At 43.0% G+C, this 16990-nt stretch overlaps 1 protein-coding gene across 2 annotated transcripts in view; it reads left to right on the top strand.

Annotated features, from left to right (window-relative positions):
• Positions 1-13186, top strand: part of LOC121194290 (diacylglycerol kinase beta) — a 77063-nt gene extending 63877 nt beyond the window's left edge. For both annotated transcript variants that reach the window (XM_041057076.1, XM_041057075.1), the window contains 3 exons: positions 10269-10389; positions 11729-11789; positions 12715-13186. In XM_041057076.1, coding sequence (XP_040913010.1) covers positions 10269-10389; positions 11729-11789; positions 12715-12813 — 281 coding nt within the window. In that variant the 3' untranslated portion in view covers positions 12814-13186. The remainder of the gene's footprint in view (positions 1-10268; positions 10390-11728; positions 11790-12714) is intronic.
• The last annotated feature ends 3804 nt before the right edge of the window (positions 13187-16990 follow it).

Raw genomic sequence — 16990 nt, forward strand, 5'->3', positions numbered from 1 at the left:
GCTGTGCCTCTTCATGGATGGAGCCTCATCACAGACTGTCCTTCCATAGAAACGTGTCTGTGCAGCAGCTTATTACAACCCATAGTTACATTTTACTGTCAGGCGACTGCTCATGTGACCGCGATCTCACAGTCGTATGAGACGGCATCAGTCTTTGCAGCGAACGCACCAATGTGACATGTTTACTTCTCAACCTAAACAAGCACATAGGAGCGCAGCAGTGGCAGCTGTACCTGACCTTCATCATCATGGCCTTAGAGCCACAGAGCACAGAAGCAGACTTCTGCACAAAGCACTGAGCAGACACACAGTTTCTGTCACTGTACATGTGACATTTATGTTGTAAATCTTCAGCCTGGTCTTAGCTCTTGACCTAAATCCGAGCCTTAATCCCAAAGTAGCCTCTTAAAGAAGTGAAGACCAACAGATCAACTGTCCTCACGTGAAGGGATTTTGCTTATGTCATTACACAAAGCAGAATAAAACATAAACCCCTGTAACACAACCCAACGGACTGTAGTGTATTATACTTGTTGTTGGTATCAGAAACCAGTTGATTCAACCTAGAGTGAATGGGAAAATGTAAACTATTACCCACCTGAAGCTTTTTTAATGTGAGGACTTTTTGTTACTCTTCTCTGTTTTATATCATATCGTTTCTATTGCACTTTTATTGGACTGCATAACAGTATACAGGGATTTATATTTTGCTTTGGTCAAATATCACTCAGAGAAAGTTGCATGCTTATATTTTTGTGTGGCTGCGTTTGTGTTGTGCGTGCTTGAACGTGTGTGATGGAATCTTTGTTCTCCAGAGTTGTCCCTCAGGATTTAACCCTTATTAAATTAGCTTCTCCTGCTAATGCTATTTAGAAACAGGACTCAGAGGCGAGTGCTCTAGTTTCAGAGAGAAACTGTGATAGGTGTGTGTGTGTGTGTGTGTGTGTGTGTGTGTGTGTGTGTGTGTGTGTGTGTGTGTGTGTGTGTGTGTGTGTGTGTGTGTGAATGCGTGCCTGCATGTTTATCATACAACTAATTGTTTATGGCAGTTGCTTTCTCTGGCACAATAAACTAAAGCTTTTAAATGCATTTGCTGCAGATAATGCAATCAGCCAGGGTTACTCAGAGAGAGTGAAAGAAGCCCGGGGCTCTTCTGACCTCAGTGCTGAAACTTCAGTCTCTGACTCACTGTGTTTCTGCTCTGCTTTCTGTTCAGCACGGACAAAAACAACAACTGACACCGACACACGGAGACGGTCGATAGTCACTTATAACCCTACAATCACTTAAATGTCATTTATATGTCGCTGACATTTAAACATCGCATCTTATTTAGGGATTAAACAATAGTTCTTCAAATGAAAGAAAGGTCCCGCTGATCGGCTGTGAACCGACTGAATGCAAAGTGAATTTCTGACTTTGACGCTATTTGCAAAACTTAAATGCCACAGTGCTGCAGTCCATGTTTATTCTAAAATAAGAGAGCTGCAGACAAATTGGCGGACCTCCACAAGAGGCACCTCCACAGTTGACAGGAGGTCACATGACCCCAGAAGCAGAAGTTGGGATTATTAAAGTTGCACACAGATTAAAAGAAACATACAAAGTTTATTTATTACAAATATGTTTTAAAAGTTGATTGAGTCTCTTTTAGGCTTTTTTATATTATTATTAGTGAATTTGCAAATAATACAGATTTTAAAAATGGGCCTTTAAAAAGTTCTTGTGAATGTTTTATAGATTTGATCCAAAATATTCAGTCGCAGTGATTTCAGTCAGAACGAAAGAACTGTGCATGTGATTGCAGCTAATGTGAAGCGGCTGTGTCCAACTGAAAGACCCTGTGAGCTACTGAGGAAAGGCAGTGACCCGAAACTCTTTTATTGCATCCTCTGTTTTGCATCCTCTGTCAAAATCAAAATGAACTCAGCTATCATCTAAAATAAACGCTGGGGTCAAATCATCTTTGTCTCACTTCACACTGCCCAGAGCAAATCGTGCGTCCTGGTTACTTCGGGGTTAAGGCTACACCATGAGTCTCCGCGTCCACGCCTCATTGTCCATTCCCAATCTCTCCCCTTTGATTTCCTGTCTCAGGTCAGTAAGAAAAGACAGCTCACCACCGCCCTGCTAGAATAAATTTAGTGTTGGTTTGATGGGACTTGTTATTAACAATACAAAGGTACAAATAATACCAGTCTTATTCAACTTTCTGTTTAGTTTAGTTTAGTGTTGCTCACTCTTCCCTCCTCTTGTGAATTATTTCTCACGCTCACTGATTTTTTGAGCATTTTGTTAATTAATCAGGAATTAATTCGCTAGGAAGCAATCATCTGATTACATACGAGGTGGGGGGAGAAACTCTTAGCATCATTGATATTTGAACATATCAGCATGTGTACACAGAAACACAACACACTGCATCTGGTGATGTGCTTCCCTGTCCTTTAATGTGTGTCTCTAACTCCTCCAGTTCTGACGTCATGGTGTAAATTACACTCAGTAAATGGGACAAAGAAAGTCTTAGAGGGGACATTAAGCTTGAGGTTTCCAAACGTATGGCGGTGGAGACAAAAAGTCCGCCTTTCTGAATCTGAGTGAAGTGGGGCCAAAAGTCCTCTGCCGTCAGCTGGGCGAAGACAGATAACAGTCAGAGGTGCAGAGGAAATCACAGTGAGGGACAGGAACAGGATTCACGTAGGAAAGGCCCCGTCCCAGCCCACCCCATCCCATCACCATGCTCCTCCTCAGCCTCTATCTCTGCACCATCTCTCCCCTCCCCTGTTTATTTCCTCCCTGCTTGTGGATCAGATTTCCTCAACTTCCTGCAGTGGATGGAGAGGATGCACGCAAATAACGTGGATGTGGCACGCAGCACTCGAGGGGCTGAGACGTGGGAAAAAGAGAATTAGGACGTGTTCAGTTGACGTTGTGAGATCTGTGAGTGGGCAGCGCACTCGGTAGCACTGCACAGGGATGTCATTACTGTTTTCAGTGACCTCTTACAATGCAGTGTCTATTTATATAATCAGGTAAATCCCACTGAGGTTAACAGCCTGTTTTTTAGGGGAGCGACAGCAGCATGACGAGAGTCAGAGTGAGTGACGCTGTGTGAAGGCGCAGTAAAAACAGCAGCAGTTAACTGACAATTAATGATCAGCTGATCGACACAAGATTAATCAGCAACTCTTCTGATAACGATGAATCATTTTGTGAGGATTTTATTTATTTATTTTGGTCACACGGGACAGTGAACTGCTTCTCTTTGGATTTCAGAGTGTCGCTCAGACTAAACAAGACATTTGAAGACGTCACCTTGTTCTGTGGGAAATTTTAAGGGCTATTTTTCATTGTTTACTGTCATTTCATCGACAAACCTTTTAACCAAAAAAATAACAACTATGTATGAATGAAGTGAACCAGTGGTTGGTTAGCCAGGGAAGAACAACAACATGTAAACACACGACTCTGGATTGACTGGAAGGCTTAAATTCCTCTTCTTTTAGCCCAAATCTCCACATCTTTAGCCTCTGTCATGGAAACACGTCCTGGGGCCAGAGACAGAAATGATATCAGCTCTCCATCTAAGTCCTGAAAGAACAGTAAACAAGACAATCCCAAAAATGTCTACTGGGGGGTAATACTGAATGTGTTACTGAGATTTGTAAATTGCAGTCCCTTCCACTACTTATCCCTGAAACCAAAGTAATCGAGTCTTCATGTCTGAAGATTCTCGGTCTTCCAGGTCATTTCTTCTCGGATAATGAAATTAACAGTCACAGGTGCTGAGTTACTGGAGCCATGGATGCTCAGTAAACATGTCCAAACGGTCAGCTGATTAAACCACAGCGCCGTCTTTTCTCTTCCTGCTGGAGCCGTTGTACGGAGCCTGATGGCTCATCACATGTCCTCATGTGTCATGTGTGTAAATCCATTTTTAATGAGTCATTGAGTTTCAGATGAGATGCAGGACAGTGGCAGTGTTTTAGAAACCTGCTATTTCAGGCGTGTTCTGTCTGCCTTTCATGACTCATGTGTTTTCTTTCACTGCTTATCCGACGCTCTGTCCACCTTCTCCTCCTTTTCCTCCTCCACCCATCACACGCCGAAGCTCTCCCCCCTCCCCTCACCTTGCCTGCTCTCGCTCCTCCTTCCCTGCCTCCTAAGGCCCACAGACCTCCTGACCATCCTCCCCATCCACAGTCAAGATGTGACCCACCATGACGGAGGCTATTTTAGGCTGACCGCATCCAGAGTCTGCATATTGTTTTCTTCTCACGCAACAGAAACAGTGGGCTATAATTACTTTGATTCACCCCCCGCTGGTCGGTGTGGCTGAAAATAGTCCCTGTATGAAGCTGCTGAGTCGCTCTCAGCGGACGGTGGGAGAGTGGACGACCTTTCAGTGATACACTTACTCAGCGTTAATGAATGGCAGCTCCTAAAACGGCCAGTCACTTTCAAACAGTATGGGAATGGAAAAGATGACATGAGAAACTAAAGTGTCTTTAAAAACTGAACAGGACTTTGATTTGTTCTTTCCCATGATTGTTTTCTTCCATCTGGAAAACTCTCGGGACGATTTGTTTCTGGACCAAAAAAAAAAAAAAATTCACCATCTGGGTGCTAACAGTCCACGCAAGAACTCAGCAACATGGTGTGTGTGGTGTGTTTTTGCACAGTGTTATAGTAACATAGTGTTCTTTGTCAAATGGCCAAGTGCTCTCCCCTGTACCTTTGCCTCCGCTGGGGCTGGCGAGGTGAGCTGCAGTTCCTCTTGACCATCTGCCATGACTCTGACCACCCTCAGACAATAACAGGCTGGTTGGGGAGGGAGGGAGGCAAGTGGGCGGAGGAAGGATACACAAATATGCCTGCTTATAATTATAGCCCGACACCTCAAGCTGATGCACAATGAAAGCTGCAGCCATTCCTCAGGGGGGTTATAATTCATCTTTCAGTTTCTAATTGAGGGGTTGGTATAAATAACTTATCGCTGAATTTAAAACATAAAGGATAAGCCTGGTGATACTATTTATTATTTATTATTGTCATCCCGCTGTCAGGTACTATAACTTGTTCCTCTGTGCCATAGAGCTCCACTGTTGTTAACGAACATGGTGGTAAATACTCACTGGAGCCACAAAAATCTGTGTCCCCAACAAAGTCAGTGTCTCCTCCTGCTTGAATCACGTTTGTGAAAACCTACTGTGGCCAGCTGTTGAAAGAAATGATTGTTTTTACCCAGGGTCATCATGCAGTCGGGGTTAAAATGAAGATGATGACAAATAATATCTCAAATAATATCTCTGGGAAGCGTTTCCCAGATTTGAGTCCCAGAAGAAGAGAGTCCTCAGGTTTGAAGTCCCGTCTCTTTCTAAAGTGAAACATGAATTATAGCCATTTAAACATCGACAAAATGTTTTTTTTGTCTGCTTGTCACATAATCAAGCTCCGGCTCGTTCAGTGTCCGGACGTTCAGCGAGGCAGGTAATTCTTGGCTACTTGACAGATGATTCAGCCGCTTGTCCGAATCATCTGTTTCTGTCATGAAGATGACAGGAAACATTTTCCACTTGTTTTCACTTGTAAGGAATTTATTTCTTCTGTGGCAGCAAAACGTGTTACAGGACCCGCCGGAAATTCTTGTAGGTTTTACTTCTTACTTTTCAGTCGACTGACTCCTTAAAGAAAATCTCTAACTCAACAACATTAAGGCTACAAACATCCCAATAATACAACACTCTCCATTCAAAAAGAATATCAAACGTAACTGACAGTTGTTTTCATTATTAATTAATCTACCGATTATTTTCTCAATTAATCACTGAATCTTTTAAATATCAGACAATAGTGAAAAATGTGGATCCCAGTTTCTCCAAGATGACACCTTTAAATGTCTTGTTTTATCAGACCAACAGTTCAAAACCTCAGTTTAATATGATATAAAAGAGAAAGAAGCTGGAAATCTCCACATCTGAGAGGCTTTTCTTTTTGTGCCATTTTAGTATGAAAAATTACTTTAATGATCAATCGATTATCAAAGTAGTGGCAGGTAAATTTCTGATCATTGCAAAAAGTAAGTGATATTTTTGTAAGCAGTATGTAAATGTTTATGTGAGCTGCAGACAGGGTGAAGAAGTCAGACATTACTGAACAACACACTGCTGGTTTCGGTCTTTTCACACACACTGTGGTAGCCAGCTTTATGCTTTATTTTATATTTTAATTTCCCTTTTTCTAGTTTTTGTTTCCTACTTCTCTGTGTGTCTGTTTAATTATAAATAAACTATATTTTTATCAGTTCAGTTTATTTATAGGGTAAGAAACACTGACCAAAGTACAGTTAAATAAGAACAGACATAATAAATTAATAAAAGCATAGAATTGTCTTTGACTACAATTGTGAATATTTAAATATCAGTTTAACAGAGGATATTCTGGTTTAATGTATCAGGAGCGATTCTCACGAGTCACCACCTGAAACGTGATGTTGTTTAAAATAACCAATGAATCCTCAATGACTTCAGTTTGCCTGCGCAGCAGAAAAAAAAATAATGGTGCAGCACAGCAGTAACGATTCTTGCCGCTCACTGCTTGGCAAACCAATGCCATCCCATCCCAGAATGCACTGTGGCCGTGTTATGTAAGAGACTGTTCTATTCTATTCTTAGCTCTACCTCACTGAGAAGTAACAGCGCTGGTTGCCTGAGAGTCAAAAGCCCAGAGATCTGATGAGGCGGGAATCGTCAGTGAGGTGAGAACCAACACAGTGGGCTACTCTGCCATCAGGCTCTCACAGCGAGACACGGGCAGGACGGCATGCCCATTTTTGGTGTTTGGAGGAAGTAGAGGTGTAGAGGTGGGCGTGCGAAGGTGGGGGATTTATAAATTTGATAGTACAACAGGAAAGACACATATGAATAGTACCGCTTTACAATCTTAAAATAGGACATGTCAACACTCACTGGAAATTTTTACCTCTTCTTTCTTAGAAACCTCACAGCGTGACACCATGTTACAGTCTTCATACACTCACACACTCCCTGGTTGTCAACTGCAGCCAATGACAGACTTCATCCATCTTTACGTCCAACCATCCTTTTAATTCCCATCTGTCATGTGTAGCCATTGTGTCACCCAACCCCCCCGCCCCCTCTTGATCCCTTAGTCTCCAACTTTCCAGTTTTTCTTAATGGATGCCCAATCCTATTATGATTATTTCCTGGAAAGCTCTGCAGAGACAGGGAGATGCACATGGTGAACACTCTATATGTCTGTGCAGCAGCATGCAGTAAAAGGATGAGGCGATCGGGATGAGGTGATCAGGATTGTAGATGCCGTTTAAGACACTGAGATCATGCCCTGAGTATTTTTCTGGGAACCTGGGGATTACAGGAAGCTGGAGGGAGTTAACGCTACAATTAAAAACCGCGTTTGATCAGCTGATTCCAGTGTTTTGTAGGCTGAATAAAACTTTGATCTTAAATAAATAAATAGGTCCGATATCAAGTTTTATCCTTTAAAACATTAAAGTATTTGTACATGAACAGTGCATACTTCCATGTAATGAAACACAGAGTAAGTTGCCTTTTACTTCTTTTCCTCACAAGCTCTTCTGTACTGAAGCATGTGCTCCGAGCATTTCATTCTGAAAGAGGCTGACAAAACTTAAGAGCAGCCTTTGAGTGATTGCAAAATGTTTGTTCCTTACTCTGCTCTGACATTTTCTTTCGAATTGTCATCTTAAATATTAAAGAGTGCCAGTGACTCAGCAGCAACAGAGTTATTCCCTTATAAACCCTGATCGTCTTCGTAGCTTGGCACGAAATGGCAACACTTTTCAAATGCCACACATGCAGACTTATGCTTTTATGTGCATGAACCAACACCAACGTTTGTTTAAATTCACCCAGCAACCGTGTGTCGTTTTATTTTGGCCCCAGAGAAAACAACTGATGAAGAGAATGAAATTAATCAGGAGAGGATTATTATTATTTTATTTTTAATGAAGGCTTAAAATTCAGAATTTGGGATGTGTTTCCAACAGTTACAGTGCACAAAGGAGCCGATTAAAGGAATAAGCACAGGCTAAGAGAAGGAAACAAAACTGAACTGTCTCTGTACTTGTGTCACATTGTTTACATAACTTTTCAAGTCTTCTGAACGTGAGAAGTCATGAGTCAGCCGCGTCATGAGGCTTGTGTTGCATCAGGCTTCCTCTCCAGAGCAAAGCAAAAAAACATGTAACAGTTTCCTGTTTGGGATTTAACACAAAGCCAACAGGGTGAGCGAGGCCTGACGATGTTGGGAAATTATCAACGTTGTTTACACTGTAAGAGACAAGCAGACCTGCAGCCTGTAGCTCCAGTCACAACAGGCAGCACTGCCAGTCGTAGCTTGTCTGGGGCTGGATGGAGGATGGAGACCCTCGGGGGACGGTTTGACTGGTTCCCTGGGTGCCTCTCACAAACTCTCTTTGTTTTCTCCGGCTGCACTGAAGCAAACTCTTGCCTTCATATTTATCGCTGCCCTTTTTTTTTTTTTTTTCTGGCTGGCATTAACGTTACTAACATGCAATGACAAGAAACCCTCCACAGTTTGGAGAGGTGGAGATTTAATGGATGGGAACTCTGAGACAAGTCACTGTCAGTCTTTGTTTGACATTTTAAACATTTTAAGATGTGTGTGACTCAGTGCTGAGCAAAGACAGAAAGCTACTCAGGGAAAACCCAGTGTTTTTTCCTTTTTTTCTTGTGCGTGCAGGAGAAAGGCCTGGAATATGTTTAGGTGTTCAGCTGGCACCAGCCTGCCTGCCTGTATGAGTTAATCAACTCTCAGCTCCACACTTACCTGCATGATTAGCCATGGAGAATGGGTTAGAGAGCAGCCTCTGCAACTGCAGATTTGACTCAGTTCAGGGTCTATTTTTGTGTCTGGCACCAGACCACACTGTCCAAAGACAGAATTATAAGAATTATGAGAACAGTAGCATTAAAAATACTATAAAACCAAGAAAAGTAAAAAAAAAAAAACACTGCATTTAAAAAATATATCTAGTGACAACTATCAAAATAAAAGTCACCCAGCCTGGTTCCTCTCACCACGTCTGCACAAGATGCGATATGTACGCGACTGCAGTTAATTAGCATAGATGGGTTTGGCACCAACACAGTTGTATGAGCGGGTATGAGATTTGATTCTGCTACAGCGCCTCACAAATTATCACGCCGGCTGTGGAGACGAAACGTTTTCTCAGAATCTTCTCTAATAATTCATTTCACAAAGCATTTGTAAAACCTGTGAAGCTGCAGAGGCCGCTCAAACGCATCATTTCTCAGTCATATTAGGTTACTTAGGAGCTAAAGTGTAGTGAAAATGAAATGTCAGATGACATCGTTGCTGACCTTTAAGATCATGTCTGTAAATATTGACTATTGGACATCACGGTATTTAGAGCAAGAACACAAAGGGAAATTCATACGGCAGAAGATAATGAGGAGGCTCGGTCTGTTAAAAGTCTAAGAATTACAGTGAACACCTCCTCCTCTCCTCCGTTGTTCTCCTCCCACAGTATATCCAGGTGAAAGTGTGCTTGAAAACCATATAAATACAGCATCTTTAAATGACTGTGATAGTTGAGTTTGACACAGTCTTTGAAAAGACCTGTTGGTGTCTGTTAAAACAATACGACAGTGTGAAAGAGGTTACTCGTAGTGACGAACCCACAGAGACCTACTGCTTTTGGCCACAGCAGCTGTGAGAAGAAGCTGTAAGAAACCACTGTCCACTACCTGCTCAGCAGCAAACAGCAGACAGACTCAGTCAGGGAGCAGCTGGTGAACATAGAGGAGCATTTAGCAGCTAAAGCAGCTGATATTTCCCTCAGGAGCTGGTGGAGACCAAAATGAAGAATGAAAAAAAGATGAAAGCGTCTGTTAATGTCTCATTCTGTCAGCTTCACCCTCTCCCACCACCAGCGGCTCAAAAGTCAAATACATACCTAAGAAGGTCATAGTCCAAAGTTTTCCTTCTCTACGCATCAGACATTATTTGTTCTGTCACCATAAAATTGTCTGTGATTAATTACTTTAATATCATGGTGAAACTTGTTTTCCATATTTGACACATGCTGATAATAGTGCAAAAAAAAAAAAAAAATTTCTCTTGTACCTCTCTTTGCACGAGCCTGTGACTGAACCCGTAACGTATCTCTGTGTTTCCCTGTCTCTCTCTAACACACTCCCTCTTTAACCTTCTCCATCAAGACTTCAGTGACCAGCTGTTGGAGGTGGTTGGTCTGGAAGGGGCGATAGAGATGGGACAGATCTACACTGGACTGAAGAGTGCAGGACGCAGACTGGCTCAGTGTGCCAGCGTCACCATCAGGTCAGAAACCTCCTCCATCTTTTATCGTGTTTAACCCGTCCTCCTCCCCCCCCGTCACCCTCTGATCTCTGTTCTCCGTCCTTCATCTGTCTCATGTCACTACCCCCTCCCCTTCCTTCTGGTCAACCAACTGGAAGCTGCACAAACCGAATCCACCTCCATTCCATACATGTACGATCAAAAATGTATTCCCTTTGAGTGTTTTTGTCCATTTGAAGGCTTACACACATGTACCTACTAAATTATAGATTTCATCTTCATGCTTTGCTAAGTGAGCTGTTGGAGCAGAGGACTGACTCACAGTCGCAGGATGAGATATGATCTGTCTTTTGATTCAGTTGGCAAAATACATGGATTCACTAAACACTGAGGCAAACCAATGTCTTATAGCTTTTTTTATGAGCATAGAGCAGTAACATTCAGGGGGAGAGCTCCTCATGCTTAGCTGCTGTTTGTTGTTGCTATCTGCTACAATGATATGGCAAATATCGGCTGTAACTATTCAATATTAATTCTTTTTTTTAAATATATAAATATATATTTAGATGAACTTTTAGCATATTGGTATCTATATGATACTTGAAAGGCACGGCAGCTTTTTTATATAGTACAGGTGCTTTACAAAGGCAAAGTGTTAGAATGACATTAAGAAGAATCAGCAATGAAAAGAACAATAAAAAAATGAAGTGCCCTGTGGTCACTTTGGCCACTTCTGAGTTTTGACACTTTTTTTTTTTTTTAAATTCAAAGAAAATGGTTTTTAGTTCAGATGCTTTTGTTGCTCTTGCAAGACTCGGCCCATTTAACGTCCACGGTGCGGCAGTTACTGTACCCAAGAAGTGACATTTACAAGTTGTTCAGCAAACTGCCCCAGAAAGTTTTCATAGACCAGAATTAAATGGGCATTCATCGCAGTCATTCTCCCATACTGTGTTTCTGTAGCCAGAGAGGCATGCATGAAAGTCTTAAACCAACTTTGACTCTGTGTGTGTGTGTGTGTGTGTGTGTGTGTGTGTGTGTGTGTGTGTGTGTGTGTGTGTGTGTGTGTGTGTGTGTGTGTGTGTGTGTGTGTGTGTGTGTGTGTGTGTGTGTGTGTGTGTGTGCAGTGGGTCTGTGAGTTTAAAGAGAGGGGGCCTGTCTGGGAATGGGTCTCATGGGAACAAAGGGTGCAGTGTTTGACCCTGTCCTGGGACAGTGTGAACAGGCTTCTCGTGCCTCTGAGGTGTGTGTGATCTGACCTTCACAACCTCCGACCCCACCCTGTCCTCTCTCCCCCCCCCCCTCTCTCTCTCTCTTACCCACCCTCCCCCTCCTGCTCGTCCCTCTGCTGTCTTCACAGGACGTCCCGACGGCTGCCCATGCAGATTGATGGCGAGCCCTGGATGCAGCCCCCCTGCACAGTGAGACCGAACACCACCACTGTAGCATTTTAATTCAGAATCACAGCTCCGATCGTGTAAATTGTGGGGCCCTTGGGGGCCCCTGTAGGTTAAGGTTAAATACATATTTTGAATCAAAACCAAATTTAGATCAATTTAAAGATGTTAGGATAGGCCGTGTCAGACAGGAGTGACCTTGCCCATGTCAGGGAAATCAGATCTGGAGTCACGTCTTGGAGGGAAACTTGCAGGAAACCCTTGATGTATGACCCTGTACTCGTCAAGTGTGGTCAGGCTCACCCCAACCCGCCAAGTGGGTCTACCACCCGTGAGGGTAGAGTCAGGGGCCTGATGCGTTGCTCATTAAGAGGCGGGGTCAAAGGCACAGGCCTTGGCAGACAGACCCCAGCTACGCCGGGCATCACTGTTCTACTCTGGATGGAGTTTTAGGGTCTTCTAAGCATCCCCTGGATGCCAGTGGACAGCTACTTATCCCTGACAGCTGACAAACTCAGCTGCATGCTGGACCAAGCTGAGTGCTGCTCAGCTTTTGTGCTGTCTTGGCTCATTTCCCTGCTCTTTTGTTCATCTTCCTCCTCTGCACCCCCCCAGCCTGAGCCTCCTACACCGTCATGCCATCAAATGTCACAGCCTGGCTGTAGTCGTCACATAAAAGGGAGAAATCAGCTATCATGTATTCATCCTCAAAGCAGTTCAGCTATTTCTCATTTTGTCGTAGTAAACCTTCACGACGGCGGAAGGTAGAGAGCCTTTTGTTGTGTGATGTGGGATATTTTCAAGGTCGCAGTGACTCATTTTATAATGTTTTGAAAAGCCAGGAAGTGATGACTGTCAGCCTGGTAAATTTGTCTGAAACCACACTGAGAACAGATTGCTGTAAAAACCTAATACCTTCATCCTACTCTTCTCTCTCTGACTCTTACAGGTCAGGATCACACACAAGAACCAGGTCCCCATGTTACTGGGCCCTCCGCAGAAGACACCGTTCTTTTTCTTCAAGAAACGCAACCGGAGCCGCGACTAGGACCCACGCATGCACACAGAAACACAAAAACACACACATATACAGTACATATAGGCACACACACACACACACGTCTCCCACTGTATAGGCAGCTCCATCAGATGACTGGAACACTGCTCTGAGGTTTGGAGTTCGAAAGCAGGAACTGCATTTACAGGATCACATCCGACAAGTGGAACATTCCTGTCGTCAGGATGCCGACAGACAGTCGACTCCCAGGGGAACCTGCAGTGACGGCACCCAAAATGACAACTCTCTCAGTATACAGTACCGACCTATTCCTGTGTAACCACCATCCTCACCAGTCATGTCTTCAAACCTCCAGGTCCCAGCCATGGATTTAGTCTCAGCCACTCACAACAGCCCCCTCCCCCCCCCCCCCCCAAAAAAAAAAAACAAAAACAAAACTTAGCCATATGCCAGTTCTGCACTGCCTGCTAAACACAACGTTGGCTGCTGGGGTTTCCTCATCACCACTTCACGGCCATTGAACAACATGAGGAAAGTGGTAGTGAGGGGATGGAGGGTGAAAGAAGCGGGCTGTATGATGAGCCAGCAGAGAAAGTAAGCGCTCCAAACACACTACAATGAGAAAGGGAAGAGGGTTAAATGAGAGCGGAGAGTGGCAGTAATCGTGGCTGTTTACAAGAACGGTGAGTAAATAGAGTAAGATCCACCTCGTGGTTAAAACACCTGTATGAATAATGAAACAGCGGTGGCTTGTAAGAGTGCTGGCTCCAGGGCCTCCCCACAGACTGACAACACGGTACAGCCGAGGAGAGGAGCGGAGCAGAGTGGAAAAGTCTCATCCATTATTGACTTATTTTGTTTGTGGGTTGATGGCAGTGGGGCGTAACAGTGGCCTGGAAAGATGGAAACATACACGGATGTTTTTTAGCCCCTTAGCATCACTGGCCTACAGAAAAAGAAATCCTTTAAACCGTATTCACAGACTCTGTAGATGATCTGGCCGTAGACTTCAGGCAGAGGAAGTGCTTGTCCAGTTGTGCACAGTTATCACTATATAAATTGACCAGGGCCTAGATTGAAAGTAGAGATTGGAGACATTGTAGTTTATCTTTGCTCACTTAAGAAACTCATTTGTGCTCTGTGGTTGGTGCACTCAAACTCTACCATCCAGATCAAATCAGCAGCAGCTTCTGTGCACCGTACGCCATAGGACGCTTGTAGTGGGTCAAGGATTGAAATAAATCCCATCAAGGGTACGAGAGCAGGGCCCCCAGGGTTTTTATTTACCAGAGCATTGACAGGAGAACTAAATTTATCCCTCTATTTCAGGGAGGGTCTGTCTGTCCTCCAGTGAAACCCTACGCCTAATTACCGTGTCAAACATCGACTCACAATGTCAAGTGTGCTGTGAGAGTGCGAATCCCAGAGCCTGCCCCTGCTGGATTGTGCTGGGTGGCTTTGGTGCATTCATGATTTGTTTAACTACCAAATGAAGATGAGACGGTAACCGAGGAAACAAAATAGGAGGTTTTCATCCTAGAAGGTAGAAGATCTATCGTTTAGAAACTGTTGAGCAGGGAGCTTAGTTCAGTGTTTTATAAAGAATGTAACCATATTACTGTCCCCCAAAATATGGCAAATTATATTATACAGTATGTGCAGACAGAGTATATGTATATTTCTGGAAAGTAGGTGTAGCTCAAATATACTGTGCACACAAATGTGTTTTTAATATATCATTGTTATTCATGTGGAAATTTTAGCTTAGAGGGGTTTGGATCAGTGTTCTTCACCATGCAGAGCTGCTACAGTCGCTCTCTGAAGGCAGTTTTCCACTTTGTCCAATTCAGATCCTATTAGATTTGAATTTAGCAGTCCATCATCTTCTTTCCTCAGCTCGACCTCTTCCTCGCTCCTGGAGGAAACAGGACGACGTGTGCATCCAAATCACAGAATGTACCACAGAATAATCTGAGCTCGAGGTCCAAGCACGAGCTGTTTCTCAGTCTTCTGACAGCGACACACAATCTGCAGGTGTCAGCAGAGGTTGGTTACGTGATAACAACTGGTTATAGACCTGTCGAAGGTAGATGAATGAGTCAGCTTATTGCAGATAAACCAGTCTGGATTTGAATGTTGGTTGATGTGAAACCGACATTTAAAGCCTCATAATGTTTCTTTTTTTAACTATGTTCACCATCTTAATTTAGCTTGTGAACATGGAGGTGATTGCTGTTTAGCAGTGAACACAACGAGCAGCTGAGCCTGATGGGAATGTCCTTACTTGTGCAGGTATTTCTTCCAAAGTATCGGACAAATTAAAATTTCGACCTGACGGTGGCACTAGATGAAAAGTTAATATAATTTAAGTAATTCGTTGTGAGACGAACATGAACGTCTGAACAAAATTTCTTAGTAACAGTGTCTCCGTTACATAGTAAGTTCACTAAATGTATTTTTTAACTTGTAAGATGTCCCACTATTTTGATCCTGAGGTGAAGAATTAACTTTCACACTCAAGAAAATAAAAGGAAATCTGATCTCAGCCCGGGCTGACTAATGCACACCGACGACTTTAATCCTGAAACTTAAAGAGAATGTAAACGTGTGAATGTTGAAATTCAGACGATCTTAATGTGATGTGAGTTAGACATTTGTGGAAAGCTGCCTCGCACCCTGCTGAAATGTGTGTGTTAATGGTGCGGGGCTGAGTGAGACTGGTGAGATGCTCTGATGGTATAAACTGAGCTCCCCTGTAGGGTCAGGCTTCGATGCCTTCTACACCCTGATTCCCTTTAAAACGCACTGAGTCGTTACTCTCGCACCCAGGCCCCATGAAGACAGACAGGATGTCCAGTCTGTCCTCATACGCTGTGGATATTTACCCAAACAGCACCAACAGCATCAGCTGGGACACAGTTCAGGTTAGTCAACTGTCATATCACACCAATGTAAAGCCATTTAACATAACTGGCATAAATAATACTACAACAACACTGTGGGAATGTCAGAAGATGAAAAATACAGCATATCATGATCCTTTATTTGTCGTAGTCCCTAATGGAGCCTGGGGGCCAAGAGAACTCAGTGGTAAAAGAGTGCATGTTTACAGTAACTTTACATTTATTGAAAGAATGGTTTTAGACATCTATATTACCAAGTGTATATATTTGTTTATAATATTTTATCTGAAGTTAACTTACATCACCGCATGCCTGCTGAAACAAAAGGAGAGTGAACAAAGAAGGAGAGTGTGGATCAGACTATTCAAACTTTATGTCTTTGCTTTAAATTTCCATTTATCTGATGTATTTATTTGTTGTGCTTTTTTTTTTTTTGGTAGCATGTTTAAGGAAAGGCAGAAGAGACGCTGTCCTTTTACATTAAAAAGAGAAAAGAAAGTAGAAATCCCACATGAAGTGGGAATCACTCCTCTACTGTCCATTCTACTTTCCATCTGTGATTTATCTTCGGTTCAAAGGGCAGAGATATGAACGCCCACACAGAGCCTGTCTGAGTGAATTTCCAGTGGTCACCACTCATGTCGATTCCTGTCCTTTGAAGTAATCAATTGCCTTAACGAATAAATGGACCCACTCTGTGCTCACAGGGCTCACACAGACACACACACACATCGCAAAGAAAGGATCATTATTTGTAGGAACACATTTAACAACACGTCGCCCTAAAAATGACCAAAATGGACTCGTTTTAACCTCGCTCTTCGACAGCTAACCCGCCATCATTTAGTCAAACAAAAAGCAGAGGATTTTATCCACCCAGTGTAATCATTTATGTGCCGTCCTACCCCTCGGTTAGCAGCAGAGCTTGGTTTCCGTCGTGGTAAAGGACTGATGTAATTTACTGCCACAGAACTGACCTTAATCAGCAAACAAAGGAGGTGATATCTGCGTCCATCTTTATCTGCAGGCAGAGTTTCCTGAAGCAAGTTGTCTCTAAAGATAAGGCAACAAATACCATGAAAAAAGACCAAAGCCAGCGACGGGTTACTCTGTCGCACAGAAGTTTTTTTCGGATGTGGTTACTACCCTGCCATAGATGTAAATCTTTAAAAACAGGTCACATATATTTCGTACTATAAAAAATGCCTTTTTAATAGTTTTAGGATAAAAATTAGGTCTTTGGCACATCAACGCTTTGGCTGCACAGGAAGTACTTGTAAAATAAAAATAGATTCACTGTTGGT

Source organism: Toxotes jaculatrix, chromosome 15 (genome assembly GCF_017976425.1).
Source record: "Toxotes jaculatrix isolate fToxJac2 chromosome 15, fToxJac2.pri, whole genome shotgun sequence".
Lineage (NCBI taxonomy): Eukaryota > Metazoa > Chordata > Actinopteri > Toxotidae > Toxotes > Toxotes jaculatrix.